We start from the raw sequence: 24,529 nt of genomic DNA on the forward strand, positions 1-24,529 counted from the left end.
TCTAATCAGGGTTATTATTCTTTTTTTGGTAACAGCTTTATTAGATATAATTCATATACCATAGAATTCACCCATTTAAAGTGTACAGTTCAGCTGGGCACGGTGACTTACACCTGTAATCCTAACACTTTGGGAAGCCAAGATGGGAGGATCACTTGAGCCTAGGAGTTCAAGACCAGCCTGGGCAACATAATGAGTCCTTATCTCAAATAAATTAACTAAATAAATAAAGTAAGTGGATTTTAGTGTATTCACAGAGTTGTGCAGTCATCACCATAATCAATTTTAGAACATTTTCATAATCCATAAAGAAACCTGAATGCTTTAGCCTTCACCCTTATGCCCTTCAACCCTAGACAACGACTAATCTATAATACTTTCTGTCTCTATAAATAGACCTATTTATTCTAGACATTTCATATAAATGGAATTATATAACATGGTCTCTTGTGACTTGCTTATTTTATTTATTTATTTAGAGAGATAGGGTCTCGCTTTGTAAGCCAGGCTGGAGTGCAGTGGCACAATCATACCTCACTGCTACCTTAAATTTCTGGGCTCAAGGAATCCTCCTGCCTCAGCCTTCCAAGTAGCTGGGACTACAGGCATGTACCACCACGGCCGGCTAACTAATTTTTTAATTTTTCTTTTTTTTAAGAGATCAGGTCTCACCGCCTTACCCAGGCTGGTCTCAAACTCCTGGGCTAAGGCAATCTTCCCACCTCAGCCTCCCAACGTGTTGGGCTTATAGTCATGAGCCACCACAACTGGCTGCCTTTTTTTTTTTTTTTTTTTGATGAGATGGAGTCACACTCTGTTAGCCCAGGCTGGAGTGCAGTGGCGCAATCTTGGCTCACTGCTACCTCTGCCTCCCGGGTCCCGGTTCAAGCAATTCTCCTACCTCAGCCTCCCAAGTAGCTGGGATTACAGGCACCCACCACCATGCCCAGCCAATTTTTGTATTTTTTAGTAAAGACAGGGTTTCACCATGTTGGCCAGTCTGGTCTTGAACTCCTGACCTCGTGATCTGCCCACCTCAGCCTCCCAAAGTGCTGGGATTACAGGTGTGAGTCACTGCGCCCGGCCGGCTGGCTTCTTTTACTTAATGTTTTCAAGGGTTATCCATGTGTGGCATGGACCAGTACTTCATTCCTTTTTCTTGCTAAATGACATTCCATTGTATGGCTATACCACATTTTATCCATCACCAGTTGATGGATTTTGGAGTTGTTTTCACTTTTTGGCTATTATGAATAATGCTACTAGGAACATTTGTGTACAGGATTTTGTATAGACATGTTTTTATTTCTCTTGGGTATAAACCTGAGTAGAATTTATGAGTCATATAATAATTCCATATTTAACCTTTTGACAATCGCCAGACTGTTTTCAAAAGCAACTGTACCATTTCACATTCCCACCAGCAGTGTATGAGGGTTCTAATTTCTCTACATCTTGGCCAACATTTATTATTAATATTATCTGTCTTTTTCATCATACCCATCCTAGTAGGTGTGAAGGGGTATTTGACTCACATTATAATCCTGTTGTATAAAGTCAGTGAAGGAGTCTCTTGCTTAGAGCAGTTTCTGATATTTTTTCATTTTGCAGGGTCAGCTAAACAAAGGTATAACTTTATGTTATGAGCTCTGTGGCACAAACAAAACTAATGGAAGAGAAAACAATATCCCTAGTGGGTGTGAAGTGTGTATTTTTAGTAACTTCTTAAAATTAAATATATACCAATGATATTGCTCATGCTTTGGTGACATCTGGTCAATGATGAGGATGACTGAGAAATTATGCCTCGTGTGCAGAATCTTCTGCTTATGAAACACACAGTGAAGAGAATCTCCCTTGACTGTGTTTTGCTTAAGAGACACGTTCTTGCATTGTCACTCAGGCTGGAGTGCAGTAGTGCAATCATAGCTCACTGCAGCCTTAAATTCCTGGGCTCAAGGGATCCTCCTGCCTCAGCCTCCCAAGTAGCTGGGACTACAGGCTCATGCCACTGTGCCTGGCTAATATTTTAATTTTTCTTTTTTGTAGAGACCAGATTTCACCATCTTACTCCAGCTGGTCTCAAACTCCTGGATTCAAAGAATCTTCCCACCTCAGACTCCTCCCGAGTAGCTGGGACTAAAGGCCCATACCATTGTGCCCGACTAATTAAAAAAAAAAAATTTTTTTGTAGAGATAGGGTTTCCCTATGTTGCCCAAGCTAGTCTCAAACTCTCAGCCCCAAGCGATCCTCCTGCCTCAGCTTCCCAAAACACTGGGATTACAGGTATGAGCCACAGCACCTGGCCCAAGAGTTTTTTTCATAACAGAATTTTAGAGCATGTTCTAAAGATAAATCTCCTTCTGGTCATTTATCTACTAAAGTCTCAGGGAAGCTTATCTCCTGTTTATAACTTTTCAGCTCTCATACCTTTGAGCATGTTACCCCTTCTATTAGCTGTATTATCTAATTTTATGCTGAATTAGCATTTCAGGAGAAGTGTAAAAGAATGAGTAATATGGACCTCCTGAATTTATTTTTCATGGCTCTTAATCTTTATGTCTTCTATGTCTGTGTTTTTGCCTTGTGTTCTTTAAAATTCTGTCAACGTATTTTTTAGATTACTTTTTGTCTATGTCTATTATACAGAAGGAAATCCCTTGTGTAGCTTCCTTGTCATAATCACATTGCTTCCCACTCTCCCAAAATAGTACATTTTTCATTACATGAATATTATGTTTTTAGTAATTCTGCAATTCTAAAGTAGCACTTCAAAATGCATTATTTCCGAATACAAAATTTTTGAAGGCTTTTTGTAAGCACAGTGTTTCTTCTCTATGAATTAATAACATCTACCCCTAAAAGAAACAAAAACAAACAGCACAGAGGCTTTTTGGCTTAACCAGTCTCCAGCTTGCAGAGTTATGGAGAGGGTCCATACCCGTATATTTAACAACAGAGACTTACATTGTACCTATTTTGTGTGAGGTACTCTGCCAGGCATTTCAAGGGCTATAAATGCTCTGTCTTAAAGGACCTTATCATAGTGGAAGCAAAAAGACATAAAGAGGATTATAATGTGAGTCAAAATGTGCTAAGTGCCCATAGGCGCTAAGCACTGAACATAGATGTGAGGGTGGAGGGCGTTATTTCTGCCTATGGAAGATCAAATGAGGCTTCAGAGTAAAGGTGACAGATGTCTCCAGGTATCTCTTCTCACTCAAGAATTCCGTGAATCTTTAGAAGTGTGAAAAGTCAGAATTGAGCACTTAATTTAGAAGCATTCTACACAATGAATAATAGTATGAAACAACTGGACATTCTCCTTGTTTGTATTTCTGTATCATTTTGAAAGTGTTGTATGGATGGAAGTTAATGAAGTGGAGATGAAGGACAGGGGTGGGCTTGAATTTGCAACAGATGTTGTGTTGTACAGAGAATGCATTCCCTATCCTCAGGTAGTTTGTCAAGGCCTGGCTGTGGCTTTATCTTTTCTTGATTAAAAGAAAAAGATTTTTTTTTTTTATCACTCTAGATTAGAGAACAAGACTGCCCCACTGTGGTTAAAAATCTCAGTTTGAAGACACAGATCAGAGAAATACTCATCCAAGTAGAAAAGGTTGGCAGAACTGAGTGTTCTTGTACCAGAGGGAGGTGCCTGATCTTTGGAGCCCATGAGGGAGTCTCTTGGTTACAGCAGTTTCTGATATTTGTTCATTTTGCAAGGTCAGCTACACAAAGGTATAACTTTATGTTATGAGCGCTGTGGCACAAACAAAACTAATGGAAGAGAAGACAGTAAAAAATGGGACATTTGCCCTTTAAAGAAAATAAAATCTTTATTTTTACACTTAACAGCTGAAAACCAATGTGTAGAGATGTTATCTGTCCTTTGGCACCTGAAATAATAATTTTTATTTTTGTTTTCTGTATTCTTGTCTAATACAGAATATTCTTGTCTTATATTCCATACTATCCTGAAATATGGTGGCAGATTCCAGTAATTTCATAAATAGATAAAAAATTTACATTTAATCTATCTAGTTCCTTTCTTTATGCCAGTCATTCATCCTACTCAGAAAATTCATTTGGGGACTCTTCTCTTAAGTCTTAAAAAATGACAATGACAATGAGGACTAAAACTCATATGATGAACTAGGAATGGAGGAAGACATTAGGGAGAATGGAAGGGATGGTGATCCCTGGTTGGTACAGTTTATCTGTCTACCTTTTAGCTCTCTTTCTCCCTTCTTCTGCTTACTTTTAGGGCTTATTTATTACTTCTGCCAGAGGCTACAGTGGGAAAATGAAAATCAGATTTATTAATTTTCATAATAGCCTCTGGTTCAGAAGGACTGGGAAGGGAAAGAAGAGAAGGAAAATTAGGCTGAATCATTGAATAGGGAAGGTTTAGAAATTATTTATTAGTACATTGATGTCCTCTTGACCAGTAATAAAAAAGAAAAAATCCTACAGATTAAGAAATTCCTAGTAGACAAAAGATAATTAACTTTTTAGATAATTCTGCCCACAATATTATGAACTTTCTAAATATTCTGTATTTGTGATATTATCGTCATAATAGTAGATGTTTGTTGAACACTTATTCATAGAAAATATACTACCCTTTATATACCTTTATTCATTTAATCCTCATTCAATTTGTTGAGATGGGTACTACTACTATTCCCCCTTTTACGGATGTGGACATGGAATCTTACAGACATTATGTTGTTGCGGTCCTTCAGGTAATAAATAAGTAGTGAAGCAAGAACTAAAAACAAGGCCTGTCTGACCTAGAGTTCCTGCTTTTAACATCTATGTAGATTGCCATACTGAAATATTTATTGATTTTCCACTGCAGGCACACCCCAGTAGTAGATACCTGGAGACAGTAAGCAATTGGTGCTGACCTTCTTTGTGTAACCTGTGATTCTGTACAAATTAACCTAAGCAATGCAAAATCCAAGATATGTAAGTGATAGAATTAAAGAAAAGATATAATTAATATAATCTTAGAAGATCATAAAAAGTTTGTGACCTGACTGGATTGGAGAGGGGACTGATTTATCATTGCTTCCTACTCCCTTTGGCACTTGGATCCTGTGCCTGGCCCTATAGCAGCTGGAGTTCAGTTCAAGAAGTGGTAGCTCTGGGTCAGGCCTGGTGTCGGACATGGAGATGACTAAGACTAAGCTCTGTAAAAGGGACCTTGGTTTCCTGGGGGAGTGGATGCTGATAATGAGATAACATTGTCTATGCTTAGGTGCCAGATACCAAGTCTGATCCAAATCTGATTTTATAAGAATTTTTTTTTTGTTTTAAGACAGAGTCTTGCTCTTTTACCTAGGCTAGAGTGCAGTGGCACGATCTTGGCTCATGGCAACCTCCACCTCCCCGCAACCTCTGCCTCCCAGGTTCAAGCAATTCTCATGCCTTAGCCTCCCAGGTGTACCACACCTGGCTAATTTTTGTATTTTTAGCAGAGACGGGGTTTCACCATGTTGACCAGACTGAGTCTTGAACTCCTGGCCTTATGTGATTCACTTCCCTCGACCTCCCAAAGTGCTGGGATTATAGGTGTGAGCCACCACACCCGGCCTGTAAGAAATGGGCTAGGGGAGGGATAGTGGGAGGGAGGGTGGGGAGGGATAACATGGGGAGAAATTTCAGGTATAGGTGATGGGGGATGAAGGCAGCAAACCACCTTGCCATGAATATACCTATGCACCAATCTTGCATGAGCTGCACATGTACCCAGAATCTAAAGTACAATTAAAAAAAAAAGAAAGAAATGTTTTATCCTCAGATTACTTAGGGGAATGTGCTAAACAAAGTTAAAATTTTTTAATTGCAGGATTTTTGAGAAGTTATTGTAATTTGGGAAACACTGAAAGCAATTTGTTATTAGGTCACTTTCTCAGATTGCCTTTCTTATAGCATGTCTTATTCCAGGTAAAATGTATGGCCCTTATTAAAAACCCACAGAAAACCAAATGCCACATGTTCTCACTTAAAAGTGAGAGGTAAACATTGAATACAGGTGGACATAAAGAAGGAACAATGGACACTAGGGCCTACTTGAAGGTGGAGAGTGGGAGGAGGGGGAGGATGGAAAAATGACCTGTTGGATACTGTGCTCAAAATAATCTCTACACCAAACCCCACTGACACATGTAACAAACCTGTGTATGTACCCCTGAACCTAAAATAAAAGTTGCAGGCTGGGTGTGGTGGCTCATGCCTGTAATCTCAGCAGTTTGGGAGGCTGAGGTGGTAGGATCACTTGAGCCCAGGAGGTCAAGGCTGCAGTGAGCCAAGATCGTACCATTGCACTCCAGCCTGAGTGACAGAGTGAGCCCCTGTCTCAAAAAACAAACAGACAGACAAAAAATGCTTGGAAAGAAAATAAAACCAAAAAAAGAAAGAAAAACCCTTAGGAATGGCCTAATATTTTGAATTTGATAGGGAATAGCGGTTTATATTTAACTAAAAGTTCTTTTTATCCCTCCTTAAATCACAAATTTTGTTTGCTGAAAGATATTTTATAACAAAAAGAGGTATGAAAGTAACTATTAAGGCAAGAGAATCATTAGGGAGCTTGAGGAGGAAGCAGCAGGAAGGTTTGATGACCCCCTGTCTCTAAGCCAGCTTCCCTTGCTGCTCCCCTCCCTGCCTTACTTCCCAGGACCCGACTGACACTGATTAAATGTTCATTTTCCTAAAGTCTCTACCAAATTCACCCTGGGGTGAAAAGGGGCAATACAGATGGTAACTTTGATTTTTCATCTCTGAAATGACTAACATAAGAACCCCAAATCATAAAAAGCCTAATTCAATAATCAGTTGAATTCAACAATCAAAATGATTCATTTGAGCCATTTCGAAGAAGAACTATTAAAAAGAATTAGCAGCCTGTCACCAAATAGCTGGTTTCTTTTCCAGTTCAAATATGCCTTAGTTTTTTCCTATGTGTGGTTTGTTTTGGCGAGGGCTATGTAGAGCAGAAGAATAGACCAAATGTGAATTGTTTTAGGAGAAAGATGACACTAAAATCACTACTATATTTATAAAAATTCAAAAAATTTATGGGAATTCTTAAGACACATCATTTTGCAGCAATATTAGATATATCCATCAACCAACTACAGCATAAAGGTTACAGGGCAGAAAAGGAAGTGGGAGGGCTTTGGATAGTACCATTACAAACAAACATTTACAGAGAGCTGACTGTGAAGCAGAGTCTAAGACAGAGACCCTGCCTGCATTGGACACTGCTTAGATTAAGGGGACAGACACATGCCCAAAACCAAATAGCAATGTACCCTATCATGTGCTTACTGTGAAGTGAGTGGTATAGATGGATAGTCTGAGAGTTCAGATAGGGTGTATTAGGCAGAATGATGCTATCCCCCTCCCCACAAAGATGTCCACGTCGTAATCCCTGGAACCTGCAAATATGTCACATTTCCATGGCAAAGAAGTATTAAGGTTGTGAATCAATTTGACATAGGGAGATTATTCTGGATTATCCTGGTGGACCCAGTGTCATCATAAGAGTCCTTTATAGTAGAAGAGGGCGGTAGATGAAGAAACCAGAGTCAGAAAGAGATTTTTAAATGCTATACTATTGGAGGAAAGGACAAGCCAAGGAATGCAGGTGACTTCAGGAAGCTGTGAAAGGCAAGAAAATGGATTCTCCAGCACATCAAAAAGCTTATCCACCATGATCAAGTAGGATTCATCCCGGGGATGCAAGGCTGGTTCAACATACGCAAGTCTATAAACGTAATTCACCACATAACCAGAACCAAAGACAAAACCACATGATTATCTCAATCGATGCAGAGAAGGCCTTCGACAAAATTCAACAGCCCTTTATGCTAAAAACCCTCAATAAACTAGGTATTGATGGAACGTATCTCAAAATAATAAAAGCTATTTACGACAGACCAACAGCCAATATCATACTGAATGGACAAAAACTGGAAGCATTCCCTTTGAAATCTGGCACTAGACAAGGATGCCCTCTCTCACCACTCCTATTCAATATAGTACTGGAAGTTCTAGCCAGAGCAATCAGGCAAGAAAAAGAAATAAAGGGTATTCAAATAGGAAAGGAGGAAGTCAAATTGTCTCTATTTGCAGACGACATGATTGTATATCTAGAAGACACTATCACCTCAGCCCAAAATGTCCTGAAACTGATAAGCAACTTCAGCAAAGTCTCAGGATACAAAATCAATGTGCAAAAATCACAAGCATTCCTATACACCAATAACAGACTTAAAGAGAGCCAAATCAAGAACGAACTGCCATTCACAATTGCTTTTAAAATACCTAGGAATACAACTAACAAGGAACGTAAAGGACCTCTTCAAGGAGAACTACAAACCACTGCTCAACGAGAGGACACAAACAGATGGAGAAACATTCCATGTTCATGGTTAGGAAGAATCAATATCGTGAAAATGGCCATACTGCCCAAAGTAATTTACAGATTCAACGCTATCCCCATCAAGCTACCAATGACCTTCTTCACAGAACTGGAAAAGAACACCTTAAACTTCATGTGGAGCTAAAAGAGAGCCCGCATAGCCAAGTGAATTCTAAGCAAAAAGAACAAAGCGGTAGGCATCACACTACCGGACATCAAACTCTACTACAAGGCTACAGTAATCAAAACAGCATGGTACTGGTACCAAAACAGAGATATAGACCAATGGAACAAAACAGAGGCCTCGTAGGCAACACATCTACAACCGTCCGATCTTTGACAAACCTGACAAAAACAAGCAATGGGGAAAGGATTCCCTGTTTAATAAATGGTATTGGGAAAACTGGCTAGCCATGTGCAGAAAGCAGAAACTGGACCCCTTCCTGACACCTTACACTAAAATTAACTCCAGATGGATTAAAGACTTAAACATAAGACTTAACACCATAAAAACCATAGAAGAAAATCTAGGCAAAACCATTCAGGACATAGGCATAGGCAAGGACTTCATGACCAAAGCACCAAAAGCATTGGCAACAAAAGCCAAAATAGACAAATGGGACCTAATCAAACTCCACAGCTTCTGCACGGCAAAAGAAACAGTCATTAGAGTGAATCGGCAACCAACAGAATGGGAAAAAGTTTTTGCAGCTTACCCATCTGACAAAGGGCTGATATCCAGAATTTATAAAGAACTAAAACAGATTTACAAGAAAAAAACAAGCCCATTCAAAAGTGGGCGAAGGATATGAACAGATACTTTACAAAAGAAGACATACATGAGGCCAACAAACATATGAAAAAATGCTCATCATCACTGGTCATTAGAGAAATGCAAATCAAAACCACATTGAGATACCATCTCACGCCAGTTAGAATGGCGATCATTAAAAAATCTGGAGACAACAGATGCTGGAGAGGATGTGGAGAAATAGGAACACTTTTACACTGTTGTTGGGAGTGTAAATTAGTTCAACCATTGTGGAAGACAATGTGGTGATTCCTCAAGGACCTAGAAATAGAAATTCCATTTGACCCAGCAATCCCATTACTGGGCATATATCCAAAGGATTATAAATCATTCTACTATAAGGACACATGCACACGAATGTTCATTGCAGCACAGTTTACAATAGCAAAGACCTGGAACCAACCCAAATGCCCATTGATGATAGAGTGGACAGGGAAAATGTGGCACATATACACCATGGAATATTATGCAGCCATCAAAAATGATGAGTTCGCTTCCTTTGTAGGGACATGGATGAACCTGGAAACCATCATTCTCAGCAAACTGACACAAGAACACAAAATCAAACACCGCATGTTCTCACTCATAGGTAGGTGTTGAACAATGAGAACACATGGACACAGGGAAGGGAGCATCACACACTGGGGTCTGTTGGGGGGAAATAGGGGAGGGACAGTGAGGGGTGGGGAGTTGAGGAGAGATAGCATGGGGAGAAATGCCAGATATAGGTGAAGGGGAGGAAGGCAGCAAATCACACTGCCACGTATGCACCTATGCAACACTCTTGCATGTTCTTCACATGTACCCCAAAACCTAAAATGCAATAAAAAAAATATATATATATATACATACATAAAAAAAAAAAAAAGCAAATGGATTCTCTCCTAGAGCATCCAAAGGGAATATAGCCCAGCAAACACCTTAATGCAGTGGTACTCAACCTTTTTGGCACCAGGGGCTAGTCTCATGGAAGACAGTTTTTCCATGGACTAGGTGCAGGGGGCTGGTTCCAGGATGATTCAAGTGCGTTACATTTATTGTGTATTTTATTTCTGTTATTGTTACATTGTAATATATAATGAAATAATTATACCACTCACCATAATGTAGAATCAGTGGGAGCCCTGAGCTTGTTTTCTTGCAATTAGATGGTCCCATCTGGGGGTGATGGGAGACAGTGACAGATCATCAGACATTAGATTCTCATAATGAGCACAAAATCTAGATCCCTCACATGTACAGTTCACAATAGGGTTCACGCTCCTATGAGAATCTAATGCCGATGCTGATCTGACAGGAGGCAGAGCTCAGGCAGTAATTCTCACCGCTTCCTGCCATGCGACCCAGTTCCTAACAGGCCAAGGACTAGTACTGATCCATGGCCGAGGGGCTGGGGATCCCCGCGTTAATGGGTCTAATGAGACTCATTTTGACTTCAGGCCTCTAGAACTCTAAGATAATACATTTTTGTTGTCTTAAGTGGCTAAATTTGTGGTAATTTAGTACAGTGACAATAAGAATGAATACAAGGATGCTGAAGAGAAAGAGGAATCAGAGACAGCTTCATGGAGAAGGTGGTTCATGAGCCATGCATTAAAGATATAAGAGCGGTAGTAACAGAATTAGAGTCATAGAATTGATGGTCTAGATATTGAGCTAAACCTTTCATACCCTTTAATTCACTTATTCTCATAAAAGCTCCATAAGGATAGTATTTTCCCGTATTTTGTAGATGAGAAAACTAAGGCTTAGGGAGGTTAAATAACTTGCACAGTCACTACAGTGCAGTATCATTTGCTACAACTAGTTAATAGCTGGCCTTTTACAACATGATGGCAGCTGACATTTATGGTGTGCTTAAGTGAACAGGCAGGGTGCTAGAATGTCCCTGGCATTATCTCATTTAATCCTCTCAATATCTAAGTGATTTATAATTTTTCTGAGGCCTAGATTTATCTGGCCAGCAATATGATTGGGTTGGAGGGGAAGAAACTGGGGCCAGAAAATCCAGTCAGGACATGAGTCCAGACAATTGCTGATAATTTTACCCTAAAATGAGGGTAAAAACAGAGGGCATGGTAAGGAAAAAACATTCCAGAGACAGTCTACTACTTTGTTGAAACATGAATTCTTTTTTTTTTTTTTTAAACAGAGTCTTGCTTCATCCCTCAGGCTGCAGTGCAGTGGCACAATCTTGGCTCACTGCAACCTCTGCCTCCTGGGTTCAAGCAGTTCTCCTGCCTCAGCCTCCCGAGTAGCTGGGACTACAGGTGTGCACCAGCATGTCCAGCTAATTTTTGTATTTTTAGTAGAGATAGGGTTTCACCATGTTGGCCACCCTGGTCTCGAAGCCCTGACCTCAAGTGATCCACCTGCCATAGCCTCCAAAAGTGCTGGGATTGTCATGAGCCACCACACTCAGCCAAAGCATAAATTCTTTATTGAAAAAACTTCCTTTCCATCTCCAATTCTTCCCTTCCTGTGTGTTTAGAGTACTGCATTTTAATGAATTTGGGCACTTTAATTAATGAAAGGTGTCAGTATTGATAGTGCTGTAGACCAGACTTTCTCGCTTACCCACAGAAGCATGGGCGGCAGCAGCCATGTAAACCTCTGTAATACGTCTTATTTCTCCTCCGCAGTGGTAACTAACAGAGACCCTCTTTAATTTCTTGGCTTTTTTAACCAGGAGAGTAGGAACTTTCTTACTTAAGTTCAACAGTGTGTTAGTTCAGCATATATTTATTGAAAACCTATCATTTAAAGAACAATAGACCATCACTGTGGGAATCTCAGATGTAAATAAAAATAGCTTTGAGACACACCGAAACAAGGCCATCAAACAGAAAGTGGAGGTGGATTGGTATTAGTTGGTGTTAGTAACTTTGTAGAATGAGCACTGCCTTCTTTTCAAGTATGTATATTTAAACTATATAGATATATAAAGTATATATGTATATATACACTTGAAAAAGACTGCAAATACATATATTTGCAGTTTTCTCTGCCCAAATATAAGAACCATCTAAATTTTTAGAAAAGTATTTGAAATTCTGATATCTGATAAGTAAAATACCATCCACATTCTACTTGTTTGGAATCAGTTTTGCAATCTTTTAAAGAATCACCAGAGTAAGATTTATGAACACTGGGTATCTTGTGTCTTAGAATGGATGAGTTCATTGTTTTATTTATTCTGCTTGTCATAAGTAAAGATGTAATGACATTGCTACTACAAATATTTCCTTTTCAGCCCCAAGGAACCTTTAGTTATTGGCACAAAGGGTTTATGTAGGGTTCATCCATATTTAAAAATAATATATGCTATATATACTCCCAAGCTGGAACTTAACAGTAATGCTTGGGAGTATGCTACAGAATGTCTTCATTGGTAATGCTCCTGCTAAAGAATTTTAGTATGCCAATATGACATATAAGATAGACTCACTTTAAACCACTTTTTACTCCATTGTGTGTATATCCGTATAAATTCATTCATGTAGACTGAACCTTCCCCCTAATTTCAAAGAATGATTTCAGGCCTTTCATTTCCAACTTGAGTTAGTAAAGTAAGTCCCTACCCAATGGGGTTTGATTTTTCTCTCCAGTTAAGTGATCAAAGCTAAATCATCAAAGCCTGAATGTCTCACAACAGATTCTAATAAGTTCCAAGTTGGCTATTCTTCTTAGTTTTAATCAAAGCAAAAATGACATTTGCATTTTTGTCATCTCTATTTCAAAGTGTTATTAGAGTTAGAATCACCCTGAATGGTTCCACATCAGTAGGATCTGGATAACCAGACCCAAAATCTGTCCCTGCCAGAACAGGGGCCCATTTCTACATAAGTGGTATGACACCTAAATACATAAACATTGGAATCATGTGTCTAGATTACATAGAACCAAGTTGACATGTGGATAATCTGGAGTTCTCACATAGAGTCCTTGACCCATGATAGCCTCCTAGCCCTCCCCTAAGTGTTCTTCAGTCCCCTTGGCATACCATGGGTCCCCCCATTGCATCCTTCACATCACATCTCCCCCACAGCATTTATACACACACAACCAACAGTCTTTGTGCCAGCTCTACCTTGTTTTGTTTTTGTGTTTTGTTTTTTTTTGAGACAGAGTCTCACTGTGTCACCCAGGCTGGAATGCAATGGCACAATTTCGGCTCACTGTAACCTTTGTCTCCTGGATTCAAGTGATCCTCCCACCTCAGCCCCCTAAGTAGCTGGGATTACAGGCGTGCACCACCACACTCAGCTAATGTTTTGTATTTTTGGTAGAGATGGGATTTTGCCATGTTGGCCAGGCTGGTCTCAAACTCCTGACCTCAGGTTATCCACCCACCTCGGCCTTCCAAAGTGCTGGGATTACAGGCATGAGCCACCGCATACAGCCTCTGCCTCTTTTTCTGTCTTTGTTCTACTTACAGAGTACTCTTCTATTGCTCAGTTAGCTTTATTAACCATGAGGCATGGATGAGAGGGACAAGGAATGCAAGAGTTAGGGGTGTATGTGTGTGAGAGAGAGATACATACCTACAAAACCATTACATGGTTACCCAGCCATGCTTACCATCACAATGAGAATGTACTGCTGGTCTTTGAGTGACCTAAACCATAATGCTCTGCTGAGTGGGACCCTGGAATAAGTATATTATCCACAGCAAATGTGCAGCATTTGGCAAATTTTAGAGTTAAGGCATTTTATTTTTAATAAATTTTTTTATAGAAATGGTGAGACTTTGGGCTAGAAAGTAATTCATATGATTTCTAAATATGCAGAAGTTCAGAAAACCTTTAGAAATATCCTCCCCCAATTATTTGAAAATTAGAAACTCAAAAAACATTGGAAGGCTGAGCACGGTGGCTCACACCTGCAATCCCAACATTTTGGGAGGCCAAGGCAGGAAGATCCCTTGAGTCCAGAAGTTTGAGACCAGCCTGGGCAAAATAGGGAGACCCTGTCTCAACAACAACAAAAAAAAATTTAATTAGCTGGACATGGTGGCATGTGCCTGTAATCCTAACTACTTCAGCTACTTCAACTACTTGGGAGGCTGAGGTGGGAGGATCACTTGAGCCCAGGAGCTCAAGGCTGCAGCGAGCTGTGATTGAACCACCACATTCCAGCCTGGAGTACAGAGCAAAACCTTGTCTCAAAAAAAAGAAGAAGAAAAAATTGGAAGAATGTGCTGAAGAGTATTTGATTTGAAATAAAATCCATACACTTAAAGCACTATATATAGCCAAGATTAAATTTCCATGTTTGCTATAGATCTGTTCTCATTCTTAAGGGGATTTTATCCAACTGTTTTGTTGGCAAAAAAGCAGATTCTGAATCCACCCTCAGTGATTTGTTTTGTTCAGTCTTCGCTTTTGGACCAAAATAATAACCACTTATTGTTTTGCCAAGAGCTTATCATTTCCACTAATATGTTTCTTGACAATTGCATAATAATCTTGACTATCATGAAAATTACTTTATTTAAAATGTAAGTATATGAAAAAGTATAAGTATATAAGACACACAGATATACAACACACACCCCACATATTTATATGTATATAAGCTAAAAGATGGCTATGTGTCAAAATGGGAAATCCAAATATTTGTATACTCTGAGGGAAAAGGTCAAGAACATGTGTTTTAATTTGTTTTTCATTGTCAAGAGGTGAGGGATGGGAAATATTGTGAGTAATGGATAATTTACCCTTACCCTCAAATTATCAACTGTATGAGTTCTTAGGAGTAGCATTTTATAAGTACTGTATATCCATATTTACAAAGGAATGTAACACAGATAACACTAATAGTGAATTTGGGGAGAAGTGTTTAAAATTTCCTCCAGCAGATTATCAAGTATTTTCTTGAATTTGAATTACCGGTTCAATAGAGAAATGCTATGAGAAGGGATTCATATTTTCTTAGAGCAGAAAGTATAAAAATGACTGCAGAGTTTCCTGTTTTAACCAAGAACGAAGAAGAGCTGTGAGCCATTTGCTTCCTGAGTGGCCACATTCCAGCTGTGCAGACTGGTCATAGCACATCTGCCAATCAGAACAGGCCCTGGAGGGAAGCCCTTGGATACTGAGTCTTGTTTACATGCATCGTGACTCTATTTCTCCCTTCCTCTTGTGTGTTGTACCACTAGGAAGATTAGTGGAGAAATTCGCTACTACAGACTAAATAAACTATGAAACTAGGATCACAGCCACACCAAATGATGTTCTGGACAGAGTTTTAGCTTGACTTTAGCCACAGGTAAGAGTTGTTACTTTGTTATATGAGGATAGCTCATCTGTATTGAGTTTCTGGCTTTATTTTGAGACATTTTACTTCACTTTTGTAGCGAAGCTAGCAGGCTAAAAACTAGAGAAGAACGATGGAGAAAGATGATTTAAATGTGCCTTGTATTACTATGACTTTAAAATCTTAATGCTCATCAAATGAAAACATATTTTCATTTAAGGGAGGGGTAAAACCAAGTTAAAAAAAAACAGAAAAGTTTTAAAAGCTGCAGTAATACTAAGTCACAGTGTAGAGAAATTGGAACCAGAAACATACTAACATTGTGTATTTGGAGAGCATTATATCTAAGCAGACATGCTTTATTGTGAATCCTTCTACTTATTAGTCTTTCAGAGAACAGTGTTTTCATGAGTACTAACTCTTTGGCTTTGAAAAACATTTCTTTTTTATTATAAACTCATTCAGAAAGAATTGTTACATACATTTAACTGTATAAATTCTATTCCTTTTCTTCCACATATCTTTCTAGAAGTTTTAGAGTGTGTTTCATAATCCTTATTCTTCTACTAGTAATAAAATTAAGGAAAAACTAAAAGAATTCCTGCCTAATCTTTACTTTGCCATTAAATTCTATCTTGTTAGCATTAATTCAGAAGATACTATAGAAAACTGTATTTTGATAATATTCTGTAGGATTTTTTTCTTAAAATCATTGCTTAGGATATGTTGTAGTTTGTATATTGCTTTATATTGTTTATTTTTGCATAACACTGAGGCCTTTTACTGCATTTTTAATTCTTAAGCATATAGTGGGGGAAAAATTGTTACTTAGATTTAGAAAAGACAACTTGTGGGTTTTGTGGTGGTTTCTCTTGTATATGATAGTCTCAAGGTTGATTAATAGCCTTTTACAGCAGTCTGGAGAAGCACTTTTGAAAAGTTCAAGCATCTGTGCTCTTATTTCTTACCCTATAGCAAGGTTTCTCCACCTTTGCACTACTGACATTTTGGATGAGATAATTCTTTTGATAAAAGGGGCTGCCCTATGCATTTAGGACCTTTAGCAACATTCCTGCTTTCTACCCATGAGAGCTCCCTTCTTCCCAGTTGTGACAATCAAAAATTTTACATAGAGAGCACATTATATCTAATTACTGGAGAAACATCCAACTTCTGAAATGTTCTGGGTGATAGATAGTTAAGGGTGAAGCTGTACCGGTCTTAGTATTTGCAGATGTTGTAGCTGACTGCTCATTTTTCCCCCCTCCCCATCCCCTTAGAAGCTGCTGCCAACCATGATTCATGGAATGATTTTTTTGAGCTGAGTAATCTGTGGCTTTGCAGTTTCCTTGCTTTCTTTCCTTAGCTAAATCTCTTCTAGTTTTAGCAAAGTGTTTAGCACAGGAAAGATCTTTTAAAATGAAATAATACATGTAAGGATACATTTTCCGAGTAGATGACTTTAACCAGAAAAAGTTTTTATGCCTGTTCTTCATTGAGTCTTTTCTACTTCTGTCAGGCAAATCCTCTCAAAAGTGATGAAGAGCCTTATACTTAGGAGGACACAACTACCTTTGAACAGTCCTTTTTGAAATCTCATGGTATAGCAGCTGGTATTTAAAAACTTCTTTCCAGAGCTTTGAAAGAACATTTTGACAGGTAACCATCTTCTTTCTCCACAGATCGCAACGAACGAAATAAACCAGAACATCGTTCTTCAAGGTATGAATTTACACTATCCAATAATTCTATATAAAGCTTTTTATTTGAAAAATGTTGTTTGGAGGCAACGTAAATGTCCTCTTTAGAGTTACTGTCTATTGGAATCTTTTGTGGTATTCAGAGAAGCTTCATAAGGGAAATCTTGTTCATTCTCTGAATAAAAATTTCTTATAAAACTATTGACTACCTGGAAAACATGTTTTATTTTGAGAATTCCTATAAGTGACAGATATATCTTTATAACAATTATTTTACTCTCATTTCTTTATTTTTGTGACTTATTTTCCTCCCCTCCCTTTAACCAGTATTTTTTTAAGTGTGTATTGTTGTTTTCCTAATCATAAAACTAATATAGGCTCACTTTGTATTTTAAAAATACAAAGCATGAAAAATGCAGAACAAAACAAAACCCAGACTTCTGTCCATCAGCCAGAGATGGCTGGCTATTGCTTAAATTTTGGTACATTTCTTTCTAGACCTTTAGATTATATGTATATGTATATATTCAAATGGATTATTTTATGTTCTTGTTAGGTATTTCAGGTGGCCAGCAAGGTTGTATCCCTTAAGCTCCCAACCTCACTGAGGATATTTCACTAGAATTTCTCCAACACTGAGTACATTAAAAAATCCTTGTCAAACGCATAGATGGAAAATTGTCTAACTTCTCGTAGGCAGGACTGACAGGCTGTATTTAATATTTTTAACCCACTACTATGAAAGATTATAATTTTTCTAATATTAATTTCTTTTTCTACATTCTACCACCTTTTTTTATATTTTATGTTATGGGAATTGTTAAAGTAATGTACTCATTAAATTGTTAGTATACCCAATCTATAAAAACTTCATTACTTAGAACAGCAATGCATTTTGCAAAAATAGTCAATCAAAATGTTAGTGAGACCTAATCTGAGAGAAGAATATAGCTGGGTATTTAAAATATTACTGATTTTTTTTCCAGGTACAATTTACATATATTAAAATACATTCTTTTTTGTGTATAATCTTATTAGTTTTGACAGGCATGTACAATTATGTATCTACCACCATAATCATTAAACAGTTTGTAAGATTGTTTTGTTTTAGATACTTAAAAAGAATAGCAGCCAGGCATGGTGGTTCACACCTGTAATCCCAGCTACTTGGGAGGCTGAGGTAGAGGAAGATCACTTGAGCCCAGGAGTTCAAGACTAGCCTGGGCAACGTAGCAATACACTGTCTTATCTGTTAAAAATAAAAGTAAGGCAATGTAAGAGAAAGGACTTTGACAGCACGCTTAACTGTGGGTGACAAAAAGTTGGAAGAGTAAAAAATACTTAGCTTGATAAAATCAGGATCCCTAAGACCTTTTGACATTCTGAAGATTGGACTGAACTGAGCAATATGAATTTTAATAGCCACAAATCCAAATCCTTAGAATGAAACACCAGTGGAACATAAAAAGATAAGGATGTGACTTACAAATATGTTTGGAAAAGTATGAAGGATTTAGTTCTTCATAAATTCCCCATGAATCAAGAATCTTATGTCACTGTGTCTACTTCCCCTGAAGAGTCTGTACTGATTTGATTATGATGAAAGGATTTTACTACTCAGTCTAAAAGTGGTAGCTCTAGACCATAGTTTTGATATTCTGTTCAATTCAGGGTCCACAAGACCTTGAAAAATCGAAGTATGCAGTGGATTGGTTATATAGATATCACATTTAAAAAAAAAATGAAAAACAGAATCCTGTGCCCTACCCCAGAGATTCTATTTAATAAGTCTGGAATGAATCCTCAAAATTTGTGTATTAAACAAGTCCCCCAGTGATTCTGATGCATAGTCAGGTTGGGGGCCACTGGTCTAGAATATAGCAGCTGAGTTGGGACAGGAAAGATGAAAAAGAAGAGAAAAGTCAAAGCTAAATCATAGGAAGACTGGTGTGAGGAACTGGGAGAACTTAGCCTAGATGTGGAAGTTTGGGGAAGTGCATGGGATGGAAATGATAACTGGCTTCAAACACCCAGAGGCTGGTACATGGAGGAAACTAGCAGAATTCTTCCTGATAAATGCTGTTCCCTACTAAGAGGAACCCTGGCCACTGGAGGAATAGTGGATTCTGGATCTGGGTTAGGGGAAAATGCAAGATGATCCTGGACTTCTCGTTGTGATAGAAAGCTGGGAAGTGCTCAACTAATGGGGTCATGTTGAAAAGACAGTTGGTAGCTTCAAGGGATTTTCAGTGGCCAAATTTTGGGGCAATTTGAATATCTAAAAAAATGATGATAATGGATCCCATGTAGAAGAAATGACAGAATTTAGAAAATCATCATTTTGTAATTCTCAAAGTAATAGTTGATGCAGGCAAAGATCATCAGTGGCAGCTAAAACTTCTGTAAAAAGTTGTTGGGAAGGCTGGGCACGGTGGCTCACACCTGTAATCCCAGCACTTTAGGAGCCCAAGGCGGGCAGATCACGAGGTCAAGAGATCAAGCCCATCCTGGCTAACACGACGAAACCCCATCTCTACTAAAAATACAAAAAATTAGCCGGGCATGGTGGCACATGCCTGTAGTCCCAGCTACTCGGGAAGCTGAGGCAGGAGACTCACTTGAACCTAAGAGGCAGAGGCTGCAGTAAGCCAAGATTATGCCACTGCACTCCAGCCTGGGTGACAGAGTGAGACTCCATCTCAAAAAAAAAAAAAAAAAAAAAAAAGTTGTTGGGAGACATGAAAAGGTACCAGCTGCTGTTAAAAAAAAAAAAAAAAGTTGTTGGGAAAAGTTGTTAAAATATCACCCCCTAGATCAGTTTTTAATTGCAAAGGGGGAAAATTTACCTTTTCAATGGAGAGACCTAGTGGTCACCATCTAAATCAAGTGATCAAGATGTATATTATCACTCATGAGATAACCAGTACACTTATGTAGTAGTCCCAGCAAAAAAAAAAAAAAAGAGACTGGGAGACCATTCCAGATTACAAGAGACCAAAGAGGCCGGGCACAGTGGCTCACGCCTGTAATCCCACCACTTGGGAGGCCAAGGCAGGTGAATCATTTCAGGTCAGGAGTTTGAGACCAGCCTGGCCAACATGATGCCCAACCCTATCTCTACTAAAAATTAACTGGGCATGGTGGTGCATGCCTGTAATCCTAGCTCCTTATGAGGCTAAGGCAGGAGAATTGCTTGAACCCAGGAGGAGGAGGTTGCAGTGAGCCAAGATTGCACCACTGCACGCACGTGAGAGAGAGACCAAAGAGATATTGACAACCAAATCTAATATGTGAATAAAAAAAAAAAAATCTAGGACTGAAAAATCCCAACTTTGAAAAAGGTTGGGGAGGGGAGAGTTTAAACATGGATTTAATTTTAAATGTATTTTATTAAATATTACTCTTTTAGGTGCAGAATAGAAATGCTATTATGCAGGAGAATGTGATTCTTAGGAGATATATGCCAAAGTATTAAGGGTGATCAAGTTTTATGTTTGCATCTAAATCTCAATTCAGGGGGAAAAACCCAGGATGAGCAATAAAGAAGCAGATATTGGAAACTATTAATAATTGGTGAATAGATGAAAGGCATATAGGTGTTACTTATACTGTTACTTCAGCTTTTTTGTAGACGTGAAAATTTCAAAATAGAAAGAAACAATGGAGAGAATTGTTGTGTATGTGTTCCTGGGAGTCCCAGAGGACAGAATGCACCTCTGTGGGTGGAACTTGGAGGAGGATGTGTTTCTGCACAAAATAAGGAAGAATTTTCTGACAGAACTGGTCAAAAATGGAATGGGCTACTCAGTGAGGGAATACTGTCAAGGAAAAGCTAAACAAGTTGGCACTGGAAATAAAAATAGAGAAGATTCACGCATGGCTAAGTCATTATTCTAGATGGCTCCAGCTCCTTGCTCACTAATAGCCAATAAATATCTCTTTTGAGTCTCTAGTCTGGCTCAGGATACAATAGAAAATAAGAAAAAGTCTCCAGGTTGATGGAGAATCCATTCTTGTGGACTTAGACTCCCAATCTCTGAGAATCTATTGACCCTAAAGTGAAGTTCCCAGTCTTTATAGTTATATTTTAGGCAGTGCTGTGGTACTCTTGAAGGTATTTGGAAAGTATTCTGAGTATTCTTTAATCTGTTATTTATACTGTCAAGTTCTCTAGGACTGTGCTACTGGTCTTAGTAACCCTGGCACTTAGTAGAGTGCCTAGCCCACAATAAACAATAAATAACTGTTTGTTGAATAAATGAATGCCAAAGGTATTTTGAGGAGAAAAAGGGAAATGTCAGTATTTTTCCCTTGCAAATTGGTAAGAACCTGACTCTCAAAAGCTTGCCCACAAGTATTATTGGATATATGTGTTATAACAGCAAGGAGTGATGCTCTGTAAGAAAGGAGAAATGTGTTTTTTCAAAGGCCATCGTTTTCTGTCCAGGGTGCCTGCTGACACTGGCGATGACCTGTTCTTCTCCTGCCATCCTCAGCTGAGCAGGGCTACCCCGCCAGGCCAGCAGTGCATCAAGCAGATTAATACCTGCTTCATCAACAGAGCAGAAAGAAGAAAATATAAACAAAAAGTCATTTAATTTCGGTATGTTTTCTGGTTCTCCTCAGGCCACTCGGCAGCAAGAATGATGGGCTCAAAGCCCAGCAGCGATAACAGAAATGCATTTCGCTTGTTTGTGTTTTTAGAGGCCAAGCACTCCTATAGCTTTCATAGTAAGAGGTGAATAAATCTGGGACATCTGCCTGTTCTTTCACTTCAGTACTAAAATAAGAAGGAAAACATAATTCTTGTCAAGTTAAAGGAAAAGTTTTATCACATGTAGGCCAACACTAAGATCCCAAACAAAAACAAAACAAAACAAAACAAAACACTGTTTAAGCTTTTTTTAAGCGGCATCCTGGGTGTTTTTTGATTACTTTGTTTTGATGTTGATTTGCTTGCTGCAGATTGATCTATATACATGTGAGAAATATCTAAGTTGTCTCAACCTTATCAGTCTAAACACACCATTTCCCAAATTGATGTCCCACAGAACTCTATTCTGTAGGATGTTAATCAGTATGCCAAGAAATAAGTGTTAATATACAGAAAAGTTCGTCAAATGGCGAGTTAAACAAAATTAGACGTATTTCTTTACTGTGATACTCCTCAGAGTCTTTGACACATTGAAGTACATTATAAAACTCTAAGTGAGAGCAATACTACACACCGATTTAAAAATTTATTTGAATTTATAACTTCTTTTCCCAGACATAGCTATTAATAACATCTAGAAAAAAATACCGTGGAATGGCAGTTTGGGAAACTAATTAGAGGGAAGTAGGAGCTAAAGATAATAAAGAATGTTAAGCCCTATGGCAGTCAGTGCCACAAATAGAAAATTAAGAGCTCATTCTACCACCCCACCAGCTCTAAGTAATAGATCTTAATGACTTAGGTGTCTGAATTACCAGCTAATTCATCTCAAATGTTTTACCTACTACAAGGAAACATTTACAGCCGCAAAAATAGCCAGCAAAACAAAGACCCTTAAATCTATTTCTCAAAAATTGTCGTTTGAATCTTGGCCTCCCTAAAGCCTTCTTACAACCACCTGTCATAATCCCCTTTGATATCCATTCAGAAAATTAAATGAAATTTCACTGAAAATCATAGAAGTACGAAAATGGAAATTCAGCAAAGTGATTCTAAAATTTATAAGGAAGAGCAAGTCTAACCAAGGCAGTTTTGAAGATCAAAGAGGAGAGGTGGACTTTTGTAAGTAATTAAGACAGTTTTTTGTCAGCAAACATAGAAATAGGTTGCTGAAACAGACTACAGAGCCCACAGACATAGATGAATCCATAGAGTTCTGTGTCATGTGATAATGATAGAAACAACAATACCGATCAGGGAGGGAAAGTGAATATGTCAACAGATGGTGCTGGAACAACTGATTATCCATATTTTTAATCTACATGGAATTTTATTTATGACATGAGATAAAAATCTAAAGATAGGAAAGTAAAGAGGTAAAATGGAAACATTTTAAAGAAATGTATAAGAATATCTTTATGAATTTGGGGTAGGTAGTTTGTTCTTAAACAAGGTTCAACAAATAAAAACCATGAATAAAAAGACTGGTAACTTTGACTGTGTGAAAGTTAAAAATTTATGTACATGAATACATAAAAAGCATGTGAAATGGGAAGTCATGACTGTGCAGTGCACATATGTGGCAAAGGTTAGTATCCAGGATAAATAAAAACTACACATAAGGAAGAAAAAGACAAACAGTCAGTAGAATATTTGTAGGGAACACATAAAAGATGAAACCTAAGTAGCCAGGTAATATGTGAAAAGATTCTTCACCTTGCTAGGATTTTAAGATGTGCACTAACATGATAATGAGATACCATTTCACGTCCATGGAATTGGCACAGAAATCTCAAAGACTGAAAATGCCAAGTACCCATATGAGAGTATGTCATTTGGTACAACTGTAAGGAAAACTTTATTCAGGACCATCATGATAGGTATAGGAACAACTGCAATGGGATTTTGCAGTGGGGGAGATAGGTAGGGCTCAACTCATGGGCAAGTAGGAATTTATAGTAAAGGAGCAGGGTGTGGAGGTCAGTGGGTAGAAAATTACTGAGAGGAAACATTGGAGGTAAAGGGGACTCTGGCTAAAATGACCTAAGAGGGTTCTTGCTGAAGACAGACCAGGGTGATTAGACATCACAGTGGCGGGGGGACGGGGACCGGGAATTGAACCTGATCAGATGTTGACAGTAATCTGATGTTGAAGATGGGGTTTCTTGCTAAACTGACCTACCACGGTTCTTTGCCAAAACTGGATTTTACAAGGAAGTACACAGATGGGACTAGGAGAACGTTCAGAATCTTTGTCAGTTCAGAGTAACCCTGTTTGAATTAAAGATACGTAGCATGTGACAACATGGATAAATCTTAGAAACATAATTTTGGATGACAAAAAGCAAGTTGTAGAAGGATAGACATAGTATAAATCCATTTATATAAAGCAAAGGTCAGCAAATGGGTCGAATCTGGCCTGCCACCATTTTGTAAGTAAAATTTTACAGGAACTCAGCCATGTTCATTTGCATATGGTCTCCAGGTGCTTTCACATAACAGCAGGAGAGTTGTTACCAACAGGGACCACAGGCAAAACACAAACAGTACATTGTTGTATATTTTTTATGACTGACTACATATAGGTACTAAAAGTATAGAGAGATGTATGGAAGTGATAAACAGTGAAATTAGGATATTAATTATCAAATGAATGGGCCAGGAAAGG

At 38.3% G+C, this 24,529-nt stretch overlaps 1 protein-coding gene across 13 annotated transcripts in view; it reads left to right on the forward strand.

The window, feature by feature from the left end:
• SH3D19 (SH3 domain containing 19) overlaps positions 1-24,529 on the forward strand; it is a 210,695-nt gene that overhangs the window by 74,025 nt on the left and 112,141 nt on the right. For 4 of the 13 annotated variants that reach the window (XM_064383821.1, XM_064383823.1, XM_064383817.1 and 1 more), the window contains one exon: positions 17,190-17,229. In XM_064383821.1, the coding sequence (XP_064239891.1) occupies positions 17,190-17,229 (40 nt within the window). Of the gene's footprint in view, positions 1-9,690; positions 9,839-15,369; positions 15,520-16,846; positions 17,109-17,189; positions 17,230-24,529 lie in introns of those variants that run through there. The other 9 variants (XM_064383818.1, XM_064383820.1, XM_012470044.3 and 6 more) reach the window with 8 other exon arrangements.

Source organism: Aotus nancymaae, unplaced genomic scaffold (genome assembly GCF_030222135.1).
Source record: "Aotus nancymaae isolate 86718 unplaced genomic scaffold, 86718_ANA_hifiasm-v0.15.2.pri h1tg000033l, whole genome shotgun sequence".
In the NCBI taxonomy this organism is placed as follows: domain Eukaryota; kingdom Metazoa; phylum Chordata; class Mammalia; order Primates; family Aotidae; genus Aotus; species Aotus nancymaae.